The sequence below is a fragment of the Procambarus clarkii genome, chromosome 48 (genome assembly GCF_040958095.1).
Source record: "Procambarus clarkii isolate CNS0578487 chromosome 48, FALCON_Pclarkii_2.0, whole genome shotgun sequence".
Taxonomy (NCBI): domain Eukaryota; kingdom Metazoa; phylum Arthropoda; class Malacostraca; order Decapoda; family Cambaridae; genus Procambarus; species Procambarus clarkii.
The window spans coordinates 5,422,769-5,438,519 of record NC_091197.1 but is presented as its reverse complement, the minus strand read 5'-3'; the positions used below and the strand labels follow the sequence as shown (position 1 = coordinate 5,438,519).

The 15,751-nt window shown below is 41.1% G+C and overlaps 2 protein-coding genes across 2 annotated transcripts; one reads left to right on the top strand and one right to left on the bottom strand.

Annotated features, from left to right (window-relative positions):
* Positions 1-4,879: 4,879 nt before the first annotated feature.
* Elp4 (Elongator complex protein 4) lies at positions 4,880-12,605 on the bottom strand. The gene is made up of 2 exons (XM_045752783.2): positions 12,329-12,605; positions 4,880-6,043 (listed from the first exon to the last, which is right to left on the bottom strand). The coding sequence occupies exon 2, from the start codon at positions 6,041-6,043 to the stop codon at positions 4,910-4,912; it is 1,134 nt and encodes a 377-aa protein (XP_045608739.1). The 5' UTR covers positions 12,329-12,605; the 3' UTR covers positions 4,880-4,909.
* On the top strand, positions 6,199-15,406 carry LOC123764727 (uncharacterized). Its single transcript, XM_045752784.2, has 3 exons — positions 6,199-6,209; positions 8,360-8,806; positions 13,254-15,406. The coding sequence occupies exons 1-3, from the start codon at positions 6,199-6,201 to the stop codon at positions 13,903-13,905; spliced, it is 1,110 nt and encodes a 369-aa protein (XP_045608740.2). The 3' UTR covers positions 13,906-15,406.
* The last annotated feature ends 345 nt before the right edge of the window (positions 15,407-15,751 follow it).

Genomic DNA, 15,751 nt, shown 5'->3' with positions numbered 1-15,751 from the left:
TTGACTAGGGTTTGGTTAGTGTGGGTTTGACTAGGGTTTGGTTAGTGGGGGTTTGACTAGGGTTTGGTTAGTGTGGGTTTGGTTAGTGTGGGTTTGACTAGGGTTTGGTTAGTGTGGGTTTGACTAGGGTTTGGTTAGTGTGGGTTTGACTAGGGTTTGGTTAGTGTGGGTTTGACTAGGGTTTGGTTAGTGTGGGTTTGACTAGGGCTTAGTTAGTGGGGGTTTGACTAGGGTTTGGTTAGTGTGGGTTTGACTAGGGTTTGGTTAGTGTGGGTTTGACTAGGGTTTGGTTAGTGTGGGTTTGACTAGGGTTTGGTTAGTGTGGGTTTGACTAGGGTTTGGTTAGTGTGGGTTTGACTAGGGCTTAGTTAGTGGGGGTTTGACTAGGGTTTGGTTAGTGTGGGTTTGACTAGGGCTTAGTTAGTGGGGGTTTGACTAGGGTTTGGTTAGTGTGGGTTTGACTAGGGTTTGGTTAGTGTGGGTTTGACTAGGGTTTGGTTAGTGTGGGTTTGACTAGGGCTTAGTTAGTGGGGGTTTGACTAGGGTTTGGTTAGTGTGGGTTTGACTAGGGCTTGGTTAGTGGGGGTTTGACTAGGGTTTGGTTAGTGTGGGTTTGACTAGGGTTTGGTTAGTGTGGGTTTGACTAGGGTTTGGTTAGTGTGGGTTTGACTAGGGTTTGGTTAGTGTGGGTTTGACTAGGGTTTGGTTAGTGTGGGTTTGACTAGGGCTTGGTTAGTGTGGGTTTGACTAGGGCTTAGTTAGTGGGGGTTTGACTAGGGTTTGGTTAGTGTGAGTTTGACTAGGGCTTGGTTAGTGGAGGTTTGACTAGGGCTTGGTTAGTGGGGGTTTGACTAGGGCTTGGTTAATGTGGGTTTGACTAGGGCTTAGTTAGTGGGGGTTTGACTAGGCCTTGGTTAGTGTGGGTTTGACTAGGGCTTGGTTAGTGTGGGTTTGTTTGTCTCTAGGAATGTCTAAATATCTGCCTATCTACCTATCTAAATATCTTGATATTTGCCAGTGTATCTGTGTACTTGTCCACCGTCGGATGTAAGTGATTAAGAGGAGTGTTAGTGCTGACGTCACACACACCAACCCTCCTGTGTCGTAATTACCCATACACCTCTCCCTCCTCCCTCCCCCAACACGGGCACCCCACACTCTCTCTTTCTCTACTTCTCCCTTCCTCCCTTCTCTCTTTCTCTCTCTCCTCTCTCACTCGCTCTCCCTCTCCTTCTCCTTCTTCCCTCCCGCCTACTCTCTCTCTCTCTCACTCCTTTTTTTTTCTTATTAAACTAAGAATAGAGTTCATAAAGGCTGTCAGATGACGTGAAACTGAAAATGTGGTTTCAATGAAACTACAAGCAAGAACTGTTACCCAACCTCAGCTCATCTGAAGCCTGCTCCTAGAAACCAATTTATTTCACGAAAATGTATCTTGTGACAAACTGCAAGCAGTCTTACCTCAGCTCAGTTGAATTGTCAAAATGATGTACCTTGCATACATCAGATCTTTAGTGGATTATGCTGAACCTCTGCTTGCTTTGATGCCTGAAAGAAAGCTTAGAGGGCTTGAAAAATTGCAGAACAAAACCTTGAGGATAATCCTTGGGTGCCCTCGTACCACAAGATACTTAACATGAGAAAGGAACTTAATATTCCGAGCGTCGTTGATCGTGTTACTGAAATTAACTGTCAAATTGGTATAAAAATGATTAGACTAGTTCACCCTAACCCTTGCACTTAAGCCCCCCAGAATTTCTTTATTGAAGGTCAACATTTTTCCAAGTGGATGACTAAAACTGGAACTGAACTCAGAATGTATCAGATTTATAATGTGTAGCAAAAGAGACAACAACGGCACTTTCCTGCACCGTGGGAGGTTACACCCTTTCCAATTTTAATCCCTCACTTTCCACCCAAGAAGCAAATTAAGAACTCAGCCCAAGCTTCGTCTTGAGGCAAAGCTCAACGCCTTAAGCCATATTGATGCTCTCTCCACAGAGCATTCTCTCTCTCAAATCATATACACTGATGGTTCCTTACACCGCACCACGGGTGCAGCTGGAAGTGCAGTTGTTCTGACAATGGACAATGGCTTGTACCTTGAGTGGGGAGTCCGTATAAACAACTGGGCCTCTACCCTTCAGACCGAACTATTTACCTTGCTCCTTGCACTGAAATGTGTACAATTCTCCAAACTTGATACATTAATTGTAAGTGACTCTTTATCATTCTTAATTGCTCTCAACTCTTTAAGACATAACTGTAACATGCTCGTGTCCGAAGCTAGACACAATTGCAACAAAATTATTAATGCAGGCGATGAGTCACAATAACGTAGCTAAAGTATGTTGACCACAGACCACACACTAGAAGGTGAAGGGACGACGACGTTTCGATCCGTCCTGGATCATTCTCAAGTCGATTGTGAGAATGGTCCAGGACGGACCATTCTCGTCGTCGTCCCTTCACCTTCTAGTGTGTGGTCTGGTCAAAATTATTAATGATGGTAACAGAGTCCATTTCATGTGGTCTCCATCTCATGTTGGCCTCCAAATGCATGAGCTAATGAGTTAGCCAAAGAATCTGCCTTTTACAGGAGAAAGTGAATATAACCTTGTATTGTCAATATGAAGTCTGAGAGAAATAGTACACAAAATACTTCAACAAAACCTTGTAGATCTAAAGCAAAGTGAAATCGACACCAGTAATTCCATCTATCATCATACTGTCATGCAGGAGGAGCCACACATCTACGGTTCATCCAATAAAATCAGCAGACTTCTAGATGCTACTACTGCTCGGCTTAGACTCGGTTACAAGTATCTCTGGGAATTGTCATTATCTGCCGATGTAGACCTGACCAAATGTAAACTGTGTCAACAAAATTATTCGCACACCCTCCGTCACTATGTGATGGCTTGCGAAAAGATACGTGAATTCGGAAACAATTCTATAACAAATGTTCAAGAGATGTGTAAATATTTCATTCAAAATGATCTGCTGCCATAAGTCTTGGCCAAGTATCCCCAGTTTGCTAACTGTAGGTAGTAACTAAGTGACTGTAACCTATCCACCGCTGCCCACTGGATCGGGGGGAGGGGGGGGCGGTGTGCAGGACAAACACATCAATTGTGGCCCCCCGTGAGTGGACGTGTCCACTCACGGGGGGCCAAGCAGGGGGGTAACCACCAAGAACACAGAGATGTCTAGAGAAAGACCCCCCCAAGTATAGAGAGGGGCAACCAAACAAGGGCTGGCCCCCCCCTCCCACCCCCATCAAGCAGGAAAACAAAAACAAAAGGAAAACCCAGCAAGAGTACAACGTACCCAGGCAGAACAGAGCCGGCCACTACAATAGGTGAAAACTAGCTGTGCAGTACCCCACGCCCCTACCAGTGATGAAAACTACTTCCTACCCAGAGGCAAACAGGGGCAACAAAAACCCCAGCTGACTCCAAGGGCGGCCTAGTACCAAGCAGTAAAAGACACAGCGGAGGTAGGCCTCAAGGTGGTAAGACTCGCCTGGTGTTCCGCAAGCGCTATGTCATGGGTTCGTATCCTGGCCGGGGAGGATTTACTGGGCGCAATTCCTTAACTGTAGCCTCTGTTTAACGCAACAGTAAAATGTGTACTTGGATGAAAAAACGATTCTTCACAGCAGGGGATCGTATTCCAGGGACCTGCCCGAAACGCTACGCGTACTAGTGGCTGTACAAGAATGTAACAACTCTTGTATATATCTCAAAAAAAAAAAAAAAAAAAAAAAGAGAGATGACTTGTGGAAAGTGGCCTTAAGCCGGGGGTAGAAATAGCCTAAGCTACTCTATCCCTTTGAGATGTATTTCTTGTCTCAATAAACATACTTCAATTAAGGGAAGTACTAACAGTGCACCTATCTTGAGGTAATATTGAGATGATTTCAGGGCTTAGTGTCCCCGTGGCCCGGTCCTCGACCAGGCCTCCTTTTTGTTACACTTCCCCAGGAAGCAGCCCGTAGCAGCCGTCTAACTCCCAGGTACCTATTTACTGCTAGATAACAGGGGCATCAGGGTGAAAGAAACTCTGCCCATCTGTTTCCGCCTCCACCAGGGATCGAACCCGGAACCTCAAGACTACGAATCCGAAGAGCTGTCCACTCAGCTGTCAGGTCCCCCTAGGGAAGGAAACCCTAAGTGCATGCAGCCCCGAGTACCATAGAATATTACTCCTGGCTCTCACACCACCTGTATAGACAGAACAAGCCACAAGGCACAGGAACTGAAAACACAAACTGGAGCCAGATGCACCCGACCAGCCAGTATCACATCAGTCTAAGAACTGCTGGCTGGATCGCCGGTGCGGGGGTCTGGGGCTCCCCCTTCCCCCCCCTCGCTTGGTCAACTACCGGGCCGCAGGGATGCTAAGCCCCAAAAACACCTTAAGGTAACCTCAAGGTAACCTCCCAGGGAGGGGGGTATGGGGGGGTTGCGCAGACAGCAGAGCAGCAACGTGATGACATCATGCTCATTTGCTAATTTTCGTTGGGGAGTTCTGTCCACTTGTTCAGCTTTTGGTAGCAATGTTTTCATCAGAATAGGGGTTTGTTTTAAGGCGCCTACCTTTCTGGGTGCCAGTACCCGGTCGATGGCAGACATAGAATACTTCCAACCACACGGGGGTTTCTATAGGCCATTGCTTCTTGTGCCTCTCTGAGATGGAGGCCAGGTTCTGGCGCATGGTTCTCGGTAGGCAAAAACTCATTGCACTTTGATGCCAGAAAATTAATAGTTACATATCAGCCTGGATAGCTCCGGGGAGCCGACAGAGCTCCCCCCCCCCCCACCCCAGAAAGAATAGATGAAGAAGACTTATGTATGAAGGATACTCATTGAACATGTTTCAAGACAAAACACTTTATTAATAAAGGCTAAAATTCCAGATTCCTTGGAAGGTTCTTTCCCATGCAAGCAAGGCCAGCAGATCTGCCAGTAGGATCTTCTTGGCTTCTACTAACAGTCTCAGACAACTCCGGAGGCAGGTGCAGCCGTTCAATTGTTAACTTGCGTTTCCTCAGTTTAAACACCCAGTCAGTCGAGTCCAGCATTGGGGAGACCAGGCAATTGATGGCAGCTAACTTGATTATATGGAAGAGGCCATGATAATCTTTGAAAACTGGATTAGTTTCATGATCTGAACCTTGGAATGACTCTAGCCTCACCACAAAGTCAGCCAATGCATGCAGTCGAAGAGTTAGAGCAGGATCACTGAAGAGATGGGAAGGAATTGTGACTAAACACACAGAGAAAGAGGTACGTACCAGTGCTCTCAGCATAAGCAAAAAGGTAGTAAGGCTGTGCCATTGGTTATCTTTCTCCTGGTGACCAAACTCCCATCCCCAGAGTGGGGACCCTACTGAGTGGAGAGCCAAGCGCATTACATTTGTTTTTGCTTTATTACATGAAGTTGAGAGACTACCCACTTCTATCCTCTTCTTAATTAGCTTTAGAAGGGACCAGTAGTTTTTATTCTCTATCATTCCCCTTCCTTCTTCTGCCTCTGAGCCATCCCAGAGAGCCATATCTATCCGAGAAGTGAGCTCTGCATCCATAGATTTTGTCAGGTCAAAATTATGACCAAATCTGTTACCAACAGAAGTTGTGGGCTGGGAGGCTTTATTTTGGTATCTCCAGGCAATAGTCATCTGCTTGTCATCAGCAGATGTTTGGGTTGTATCAGGTTCTATGTCTGTTGAGGCAGGCAAGTCCTCTGCAATTGTTCGAGGGGAAACATCGAGACTGGCCAGCGTAAGAATATGGTTGTTAATGACCCCTTCAGCGAGGAAATATTTAAGGAACAGTTTGCTGTATATGTCATATCTATCTTGCTCTATGAGGAGGATTGAGCCAACAGGTAGACCACCCCCAATGAGATAGTCCAGTGATGGTATTCCACATGAGAGAAGCAGCTGGGAATTGTGGATAGAAGGATGAGTTCCAGGAATAGAAACTACTTTGGGTTTTCCTTTCTTCTGGAAACTGCTTACTGTACCAGTTCCAGCCATCTGCAACAGGTAAGAAATCATATTATTGAGCCTCATCAATCTTGAATTTTTTTTAAGTTTTTGGAAACTGCTTACTATGCTAGTCCCAACCTTCTGTAACAGAGAACATGACTATGATTTGAACAAAACTGGAGAAGACTGGATATTAGACTACCATGCATAGAAGGTAAAAGATGCTTTTTTTAAATCATTAAACTACTCCTATTGCCCTCAAGTAATTATCTAAATGTAGTTGCAGGATGAGAGCTACAAATTGTTTTGTCTAGTCTTCCCAGTACTATTTGTTATACAACACTTAGAAACTACTGTACTAACAGTTTTGGCATTCATGGCCTTCTCATTTATCTTGTTCTATCCGTCTACCATTCTGTTTGCAAGAGAATATTTTCTAATATTTTTGGTACCTTTGTTTCCTAAGCTTGAATCTATAACCTCATATTCTTGAAGTTGTAGGTTTCAAGAATTCTTCTTTGCCAGTTTTACTGATGTCCATTATAATTTTGTATGTAGTAATCATTGTCTCTTCTAATTACTTGCTTTGGCATATTTAACACCTCTAGCCTCTTCTTGAAGCTCATTTTTTTTAGTTCTGGAAGCATTTAGTCACATGTCTTTGCAGTAATAGACCATGCTCCTTCGGTGTGGATGGTTAACTTCAAGGGCGGTTATTGTCATACGCTGATTCATGGGTAATGCGTTTATCATACGTTGATATTATTATCTGGGTTTTACATGAATGGCACTAATATGGATTTAATAGTTCTAGATGGATATAGTGGAATTCATTAACCCCCCAAAAATCCTGTCATTGTTTCATGATTACCTTACTATGCAAATGTAGTTATTGTTGCAAATGTTACTATGCCAATTAGGTAATCATTATGGTGTACAATTTCATTAGAATTACAGATATGTTCATATATTTTTGACAACTATGTGGTTATAATGAAGATCAACCACTCATCATTTGAACATAATAATAAATAAACTACTGAAGGCCTATTGGCCAATATGAGGCAGCTCCTATTTATATGAACAATATAGAGTTGCTGCCTTATATGGGCCTATTTATATCTATTTATAGCCATCCAATTATACATACAATCGATCATCTAGACATCAGAGGTCAATGTTGAGAATGTGGAGCTCAGAGCAGAGTTTCATTTGACAGAGTTCTCACAGTGATAGGTTAGGTGGGTGTCATGGGCCACCACACACTGAATTTATATACTGTACAGTGGAACCTTGGTTGACGACTGTCCTAGAGGATAATTTTTTTTGTTAACGATGTCAAATACATCGTACAATTTGAATTTGCCTGCATTTTTGCTTTTTTAAAATAAAAGTTCTTACTATATATCATGCCATATATATATCATAGGACCCAAGACAGTCAGTAGTAAAGTTCAACCTAAGAAAATAACTGTGAGGATGACGACAGAGGGAAAACAAGAGATTATTCGTAAAAATGAAAATGGTAAGAGGGGTTGTTGATGAAGAGTAGAGGATGTCCCTTCCTCATTAACCACTTAACTGCGCCAGCCGAGTATTCTCGGTCGGTGGGAAACTGCGCCAACCGAGAAAACTTTTTTATTTTTTTGGTACCCATTCGGAACGCGCACGTGGTTGGTTGTGTACGAGATGGATGCATGAGGCCGGCAGTGAGTGGTGGCCATTTTGAAAAAAAAGTCCCAGAATGCCCCAGGCCCGAGGGTAGCCTCAGTTTTGATCGAGCAACCATGGCCGACGTACGCACTCCCAGCTCCCAGTCACCTGTGGGACGCACTGTTGCAAAACTGCTTTCTCCAGGGGGAGATAAACAGTTTATTGTTTGAAGATGAAGTGGAATATTATATTGATGACCCAAGGGTCGATCAGCCCGTCCTCCAAAAATGGGGTGGTAAATGTAAGAAGACAAATAAGTGCAATTATGTACTATTCACAGCAGTTAGGAATTGTACTTATTTTCACTTAGTATTAAATCGTACTGTCAAATATATTGTGAATATTTGAGTTTACCTGAAAAACTGAATAGAAAACCACAACCTCACCTAACCATCTTAGTTTTTGAAGATAATAATTTTATTGCTTCTTAATTACAATTAGTACTTAACTTATAGCTGTATTGATATTACAGTTTTATAAAACAAAACTAAAATATATAAATAAATTGTAAAGTAATTCAGGATATTTTAAAATTTTGTATAAAATCTATATTGTTTAATAAACCTGAAAAAGAAATTCCTGATATTTAAAACTTGTGTATAGCAAATTGAAGCTGAAATCTTCATCCTAAAATTCTGAGTGACTTAACAGAAAACGAGGAAAATTAAATCGGGGGAGGGAGTTGGGGTCGATAGATATAACACAAGGATCCAGTGGAAGTGAAACAGATACAGATGAAGACGATACAGTGAGTGCGTATCGTTCAGGGCGAGCTGCACCCACAGTGAAGCGTCACAGGTCATCACCCTTGCCAGTATTATCCCCACCATCACCACCACCACCACCTCCATCTCCCATTTTTGATGAAAGTGATACTATTGAGTCATTTTCTGGGTTTAGTGACGCTGCTTCTGATACAAGTAGCACAGATGAGGCAAGGGCTAGCAGCTGCCGTCGTCGCGGTGTTACCAGGCGCAGATCTGCTGTCTCAGCAGGTCGCTCTGCCAAGCGCCGCCATGTATCCCTTCACAACGACACTGACAACAGTGTTGCCTCTGCAACTACTTTACCTGCTCGCCCTACTAGTAGGACGAGCAGGTAATCAGGCTTCTGATTAAAAAAGCCGTTGAGGAATGGGACTCACTAGTGAGGATTCTGCACAAGTCTTTCACTAAACCCTCAAGACATAAAACTTTGTTACACAAATGGTCATTACTTTCTTTCAATTTACTGATTATTTCTACATGAGAGTTCACTATAGTACCTAATTTTGCCAACTTGTTGTGTAGACTGCTTATATCAATGCTTTCTTCATTGAATCCCCCAAAATCAAGCCCTGTTTTGTTTTTCCTCTTGCCAGCGGCCATCTTGAATGTTCTTCTCTGCACTGGAAACACTAGGGCAACTTTTTCTCATCCAATTTTTTCACATCCCTTGGCACATTCCTGTTATCTCACCTATTTTTCAAAAGCACTATACGTTTATGTTCCCAGGGACATCACTCACTATAATCAACCTGTACTACAATACTTAGGATTGTTGAAATATGCTGGAGCTCCTCTGATGCAGTTGTTGACACTAGGGGTGTCACCTTTTGAATGTTGGCAAGTTAGTGTTGAAGGAGTGAGTGAGGGAGGGCTGGCTGGGTGTGGTAACCCACTCTTGTTTTTTGGCTCACCATTACGAACTTAGTGGTTTGCTATGGTGAACACATATGTAGATAGGTATATACAATGTGTTTATATAGTATAATAACAGCAAAAACACTGTTTGATTGATCGTAGAATATAATATACATGTCACATATATGAGCGCCATAATTTTGAGCATAGTGATGTTCTGAACACATTGAACTATATAAATTCCACAAATGACACACTTTTGATTAATATTGCAGCATAAAAATAGAGAAGAAACAAATAAGAAACATCAAAATAATTTTGAAACATTATATTTGCGGCAACTGACACCTCAGGGGGTGGCGGGGCCTAATGACCTTGAGCACTCCATCGCTCAGCGCCCATAATATGCTCAACTTCCCAGCTCCATCACAGCTAAAGTATGTCACACACAATATTTTTTTTTAGTTTCCCACAAACAGAGACTGTATTTTAACACTGTTATTAGAGAAAATAATTTCTTGGGAAAGGATTTATTTTCGGCGCACCACGGATGTGTCATATTTGAATGCAGAGCAGTGCAGTGGTTAATGAGTTTAAGTGGACAGGCTTGTTGATAGGCAAGGAAGTAAATGAGATGTATGCCAAATTTTGCAAAATATAAGATGAAGACACAAACATTCATAACAAAACAGGGATGCAGGACCAGAAAACAGAATTGGTTCAACAGAAATTTAGAGGGGGCCAGAGAGAAAAAGATGAGAAAATGGGTTCAATGTTGGAAGAGGCCTAACCCGCAAACATACCAGTACTACAAGCAAGCAAGAAACAATTACACAGCAGTGAGAAGAGAAGCAGAAAGGAACTTTGAGAAAGGTATACAGTAGTGAACAAATGTAAAACAGATCCAGACCTTTTCTATAAATTCATTAAAAGCAAGTTTCATGTAAAGGATAAAATCCAGCAATTGAGAACAGGGAAGAGGACTAATGAGAATAAAAAAGAAATGTGTGAATGAACAGCTCCAAAGTGTGTTTGAACAAAATGAGGATTTCAGAAAGCTAGATCAAATATCAATTCCAGATCGCCATAGAATACATAGAGGTATCTTATGACGAAGTGGAAAAATAACTCATGGGGCTAGGAAGAAATAAAGCATTTGGATCTGATGGAGTTTCACCTTGGGTGCTGCGAGAATGTGCAACTGAGCTGAGCATTCCACTCCAATTAATATCACAAGTAGCCACAAATAGCAGTTGCAAAACCTTGGGAACAGCAGAGGAGGACCACCACCCAAACCTAGGCAAGCCTAATAGGAGCTAAGCAGACCACCTCTGCAACAACAGGCAAAAATGCCAGAATGAAAACCAAGAAATCCCCTGAAATCTCACAACTAGCAAAAAAGCAGCCAGAGAGAAACAGTGGCTGCCTCATGATAGTAATGCAGGCTGCACCAGTTGCAGTGCAGCCCACCAGCAACAACACCCACCCCCAAACCCGGGGCAAGACAGACAGCCCAAGACCCCCCAGCCTACTACAAGGGCAAAGACAACTACAAGTGAGGAAGCCCTCTAAGGGTGTGTGAATTCCAAACGCTCCCGCACCACCTAGGTGGTGCACACCAGGTGGCACACACCAGGTGGCTCGCCCACCACCTAGTAGACAAGAGCACACCACAAGGCACAGAACTGGAAAAACATAGGAGCCAGAGGCTCGTGTGAACTTTGCCAGTTCATATCAGCCATATTACTAGGGGTTTGGATAGCCGGCATGAGGGTCTACGGCTCCCCTTTCTCCCTCCTGAGGAAGGGGGGGGTTAGTTACACAGACAGCGGCGTGGTGACGTCATGCTCATTTGCTTGTTTTCATTTGGGAGTTCTGTCCACTAGTTTGGCTTTCAGTAGCAATATTTTAACCAGAATAGGGGTTTGTTTTGGGGCGCTTACCTTTCTGGGTGCCTGACCCGGTCGATGGCAGACATAGAATGCTTCCAACCACATGCAGGGTTTCTATAGGCCATTGTTCCCCATGCCTCTGAGAGGGCCAGGTTCTGGCTCATGGTCCCCAGTAGACCCATAGAACTCCATACACATGACTGATGCCAAAGCATACAGCCTGGATAAGCTCCAGGGAGCCAAAGGGGCTCCCCAAGAAATATGATTTTTTCATGTTTTACATTCAGCACAACATTTTAATGAGTAAATATATCATATTTATTCATTTTTGTTAGGTAAGGTAAGATTATGTCTGGTTTTGTTTAATTTGTTTGTACAGGAAGTAAGAATGTAAGCAGTATGTTTATACTGCAGCAGCAGTCTGTTTTGGTCAGTTTGTTGTTTGTTGTTGTTTTGGTCAGCTACTGCAGGAGCTGCTGTAGTAAAAAAAAAAAAAAAAAAAAAAAAAAAAACAGATGATGGTCAGAGAGGTTTAATGAGGTTTAATAATGGTTTAATGAGGTTTAATGAGGTCAGAGAGTTCTGACCTCATTAAAACCTTTAAAATAATGAACAAATTGGGAAATATTAATCCAGACCATTTCATCAAAAGATCAACTTTAACCCATATAAGGTACAATAACTTAAAGCTCAACAAACCACAACATAGGACAGAAAACAGGAGATGCTTTTCAACCTTGGGTAATAATCCCATTGAATCTCCTACTCGCCAGAGCCATAAATGCCAAAACATTACTTAAATTTAAATTTCAGTTAGAAAAACTTCCTTGGGAACAATGGACGAACCTTTTACAAGCTGCCAGTTTCCTGTTCTCAAAGAGGCCACTGATAATACTGGCTTCAAAGTAAAAACTTTCGGCCCTTCATAGTATCCAAGTGAAGAATTGTCCTTCATAAATACGTAATACCGCCAATTATAAGAAGTGCATGTTCATGGTTTTACCATCAAACTACTCATTGCTTCGTTAGACAAACAAACCTAAACAATAATTTTTAGTACAATATTTAGGTATATACCATCAAGAAGGTACATCCCTAGAACATACCTTCGAGAGATGTTTTCATACAATTGCTCTCCAATGATCTTTTTCTAGCTTCCTCGCAATCATATAAATGAGAAGTCAACGCGTAGGGTTTATTTCATCCATTCTTCTTCATAAGATCTTCATGTAGATAATTGCTCTTGTTTGAGGAAGAACCCCTCTTCTTGATAGTAGGTGCAGTTTGCATGAAAAAGGAAGAACCCAGCGTCTGCATGTAACGCACGAGCAATAAGTTCCTGAAACTTCAGAATGTAAACAAACTAGAGTTCATTACCTAATATTCAACTGTTTTGGGAGTAAAAAATTAGATATATTATATATTGACGAAATGCATAGTAATATATTGCATTGTTTAAATTTTAGGATTAATGGATTTTTATTCAATATTGTAAATTATAAACTTCTTATAAGCCTTCGTAATAATTAATGTCAACAATATGCAGTTTAAAGGCCACGTGTACGAGGCGGGTTGTGGCGTCTATAGTCAGCTGATTGTGTCAACAACTGGCAATAACACGCCAGTTTTGAACTCACACGGGAAAAACTTTTATTTTTAGAGCTGGTTTATCCACCCCAACGCCTTGCTCCTGAGTCGTGGTGGAAGTTATTTACTCTGAAATAAAAGCTATTTCACTTATAATTGATAACTATCCTAGAGATATATAGTTTTTGTCGTGAAAAATAAGCAGCTGGAACTAGTGAAGGGAACTATTATCGAGAGGTCGTGAACAAACAAAACTTTCTGTAAGGAAGGCAACCTGCAATCTAAAGGAGGAGCAGCCCTACCGACCAGATATTTTTCTGCAGGGTCATAGTTGGTTGGGCATTTACTCTGAAATAGATGATATTTTGGGAATTTTGTATTGCGTCATTTAAGGCATGTGGCAGTGATACTCTCTTAAGATGTATTTAATCAGCAGTTGTGAAGAAACTCGCCAATTTTGTTTCCAGTCTCTGCCGGAGTGAAAATGAAGCTGACGGGATTGTTAGGGCTGAGTGTGTTGGTGGCAGCCCTGGCGAAAGTTGGAGGTGAAGATGGTTACTTTGATTCCCTCTACGAGAACATGCTTAATGCCAAGGACACTTTGAAGGAGGTCGCCATCGCTGTGAATAAAGGCCTTAAGACTGTCGCACAGACAATAAAATTTGTCGAGGACTTCATCGATTCGACTGTAGAAGAAGAGTGCTATTACAAATGCAAGGGGAAAAAAATTCCAGTTCATAATCCTAACCACAGACCTGAGGCTAACGGATGTGGCTCCCTTGGGGTCTTTTTTGAAAAAGATGATCTGTCAAGGCCAGAAATGGTTGACTGCTGCAATGATCATGACATCTGCTATGACACGTGTGGCAGCAACAAAGAAAATTGTGACCGAACGTTCAGAAGGTGTCTGTATAGCACATGTGAGGTCAGCAAGGATAAGATGGACATATTGATGTTTAAAAAATGCCAAGGTGGGGCGAAGTTGCTCTATACAGCAACAATGGCACTTGGATGTACATCTTACAAAGACGCTCAACGCAGTGCCTGTGTGTGTGTAGAACCCAATGACCTACCGCGTGAAAAAAGTGAATTATAGCACTCGGCAAAGTTATTTGGTAAAGAGCAGCTGCACAACATATTTTATTAATTTTCATCTTTGCTGAAAGATAGCTAGCGAGATGTTAATAAGAATTATTGCAGACAAAAATTCTTGGTTTCAAGATTAAAGGTGTGTTAATGCTTGTTATTTCATTAGACAAATACAGTACGTACTGTATTATACTCTAGTGCTTTAATGCTAAACAAAATTTAAATTTAAACTATTTAATTTAAGGTATAGGTTATTAATGCAAAACTCAAATTATTACCAGTTCAAAAATTATAAATACAGTACCGCAGCTTGAATATACAGTACTGTATATTTAAAAAATACACTACAATACTGTACTTAAATTATCTTGGATGTAGGGGATAAAAATACCACAAAGTGATGTGTGTACAGTATAGGTTTGTCATATACAACTAATTTATTTGTATATATTTTGTTTGATAGAATTATCTATTATTTTTTCAAGTTCTTGCTTGGCTGTATTCTCAGATCCACATTGGCATCTTCTCAAATCCATTTGGACATTGTCTTGAACCGGACTGGTACAATACAACCAAGGTATTGTGTTTGGAACATGGAATTAAATTTTTTTTTATTTCATTGTTTTTGTTGTTGGTAGCAAATGTTCTCAAGCATTAATAATTAGTGTTTTTAATGCCTTATTAGAATTGCATTTTCCTCGAGCATTCTTCATTTGGTGTTGATTTAACATAATTTTTCAAAAAGTTTTCAGTTTTGTGGCTAGAGAGTATAATGGTTATGCTTTGGGTTTTGGAGAGTACTGTTACAAATAAATTTTTCTTGAAGCTAATTTTAAGAGTACATAATGTAGGATGTGTAGTAAGAGAAATTATTATATAATAGACTGTGCCTCATAACAGAAATTATTATATAATAGACTGTGCCTCATAACAGAAAAATGTAGTAGTCTATACAGTATTTTCATTATAACAATCCACAATTACTTAGGTTGTCAGCCACTATAACTATACAGGTAATGTATTATCTAGATCATTTACAACCAGAGCCTTCCTTTGGATAGTTATTTAGTTACTCTTATTTGTGCTCCACAAATTGATTTTACTTCCACAAATCATATACAGTATATATTTGCACAAAATTTGGTGCTAAAATATATACTTAAATTTTTAATAAACATTTTATTAATTGGGATCACAATCCTAATTATCCAGATTTCCTTTATTTATTCTGATATCTAATCTGGATAACAGAGAGAAGTGTACATAATTTTGATTGCAGTTCTAAAGTTCCATTTGTTCTATGGTTGAATCGGTTCCATTGAAGCAAGAAAGTACTTTATCTACAGTAGCTCCTCGCATAGTGCAAGAGATGTCACAAATTCACAAAGGTAGGCCTATGTGAATTTGTGCTACACATTGTGATGTCTGTGAAATATAGTGATGCATTTCACAGACCTCCCATAATGACCCTTTATCACTTGTACCTCAATAAAACACCTACTTAAATATTAGTGCTTATTTGTCACTTCCTAGCAGTAAATATAAAAAAGTAAATGTGTACTCTCACCAGCAATACACACGAATCAACATTGCCTTATTTTCTTTCACAGGGACATATTGTAGTGCAGCAAGTACAGTGGAACCTCGGTTTTTGAATGGCCCTCTTTATGAATTTTTCGGTATACGAGGTCAATTTCCTCAGAAAATGTGACTCTGTGTACTGTACTATGTTTGCCTCGGTTTAAGAGTTTGTTAATACATGTATGGCTCGATGAGCTTGTGGGTTCTGTTGGGCGTGGGGCGAGGCACCCTCAGTTTACCAGTGTATCCTGCCTAGTGATGACCGTGATTGA

Coding starts and splice junctions, on each gene's coding strand:
- Elp4 (XM_045752783.2), bottom strand. CDS start 6,043: ATGGCTGGAACTGGTACAGTAAGCAGTTTCCAGAAGAAAGGAAAACCC.
- LOC123764727 (XM_045752784.2), top strand. Junction 8,807..13,253: donor CCTACTAGTAGGACGAGCAG/GTAATCAGGCTT, acceptor GCAGTTGTGAAG/AAACTCGCCAATTTTGTTTC.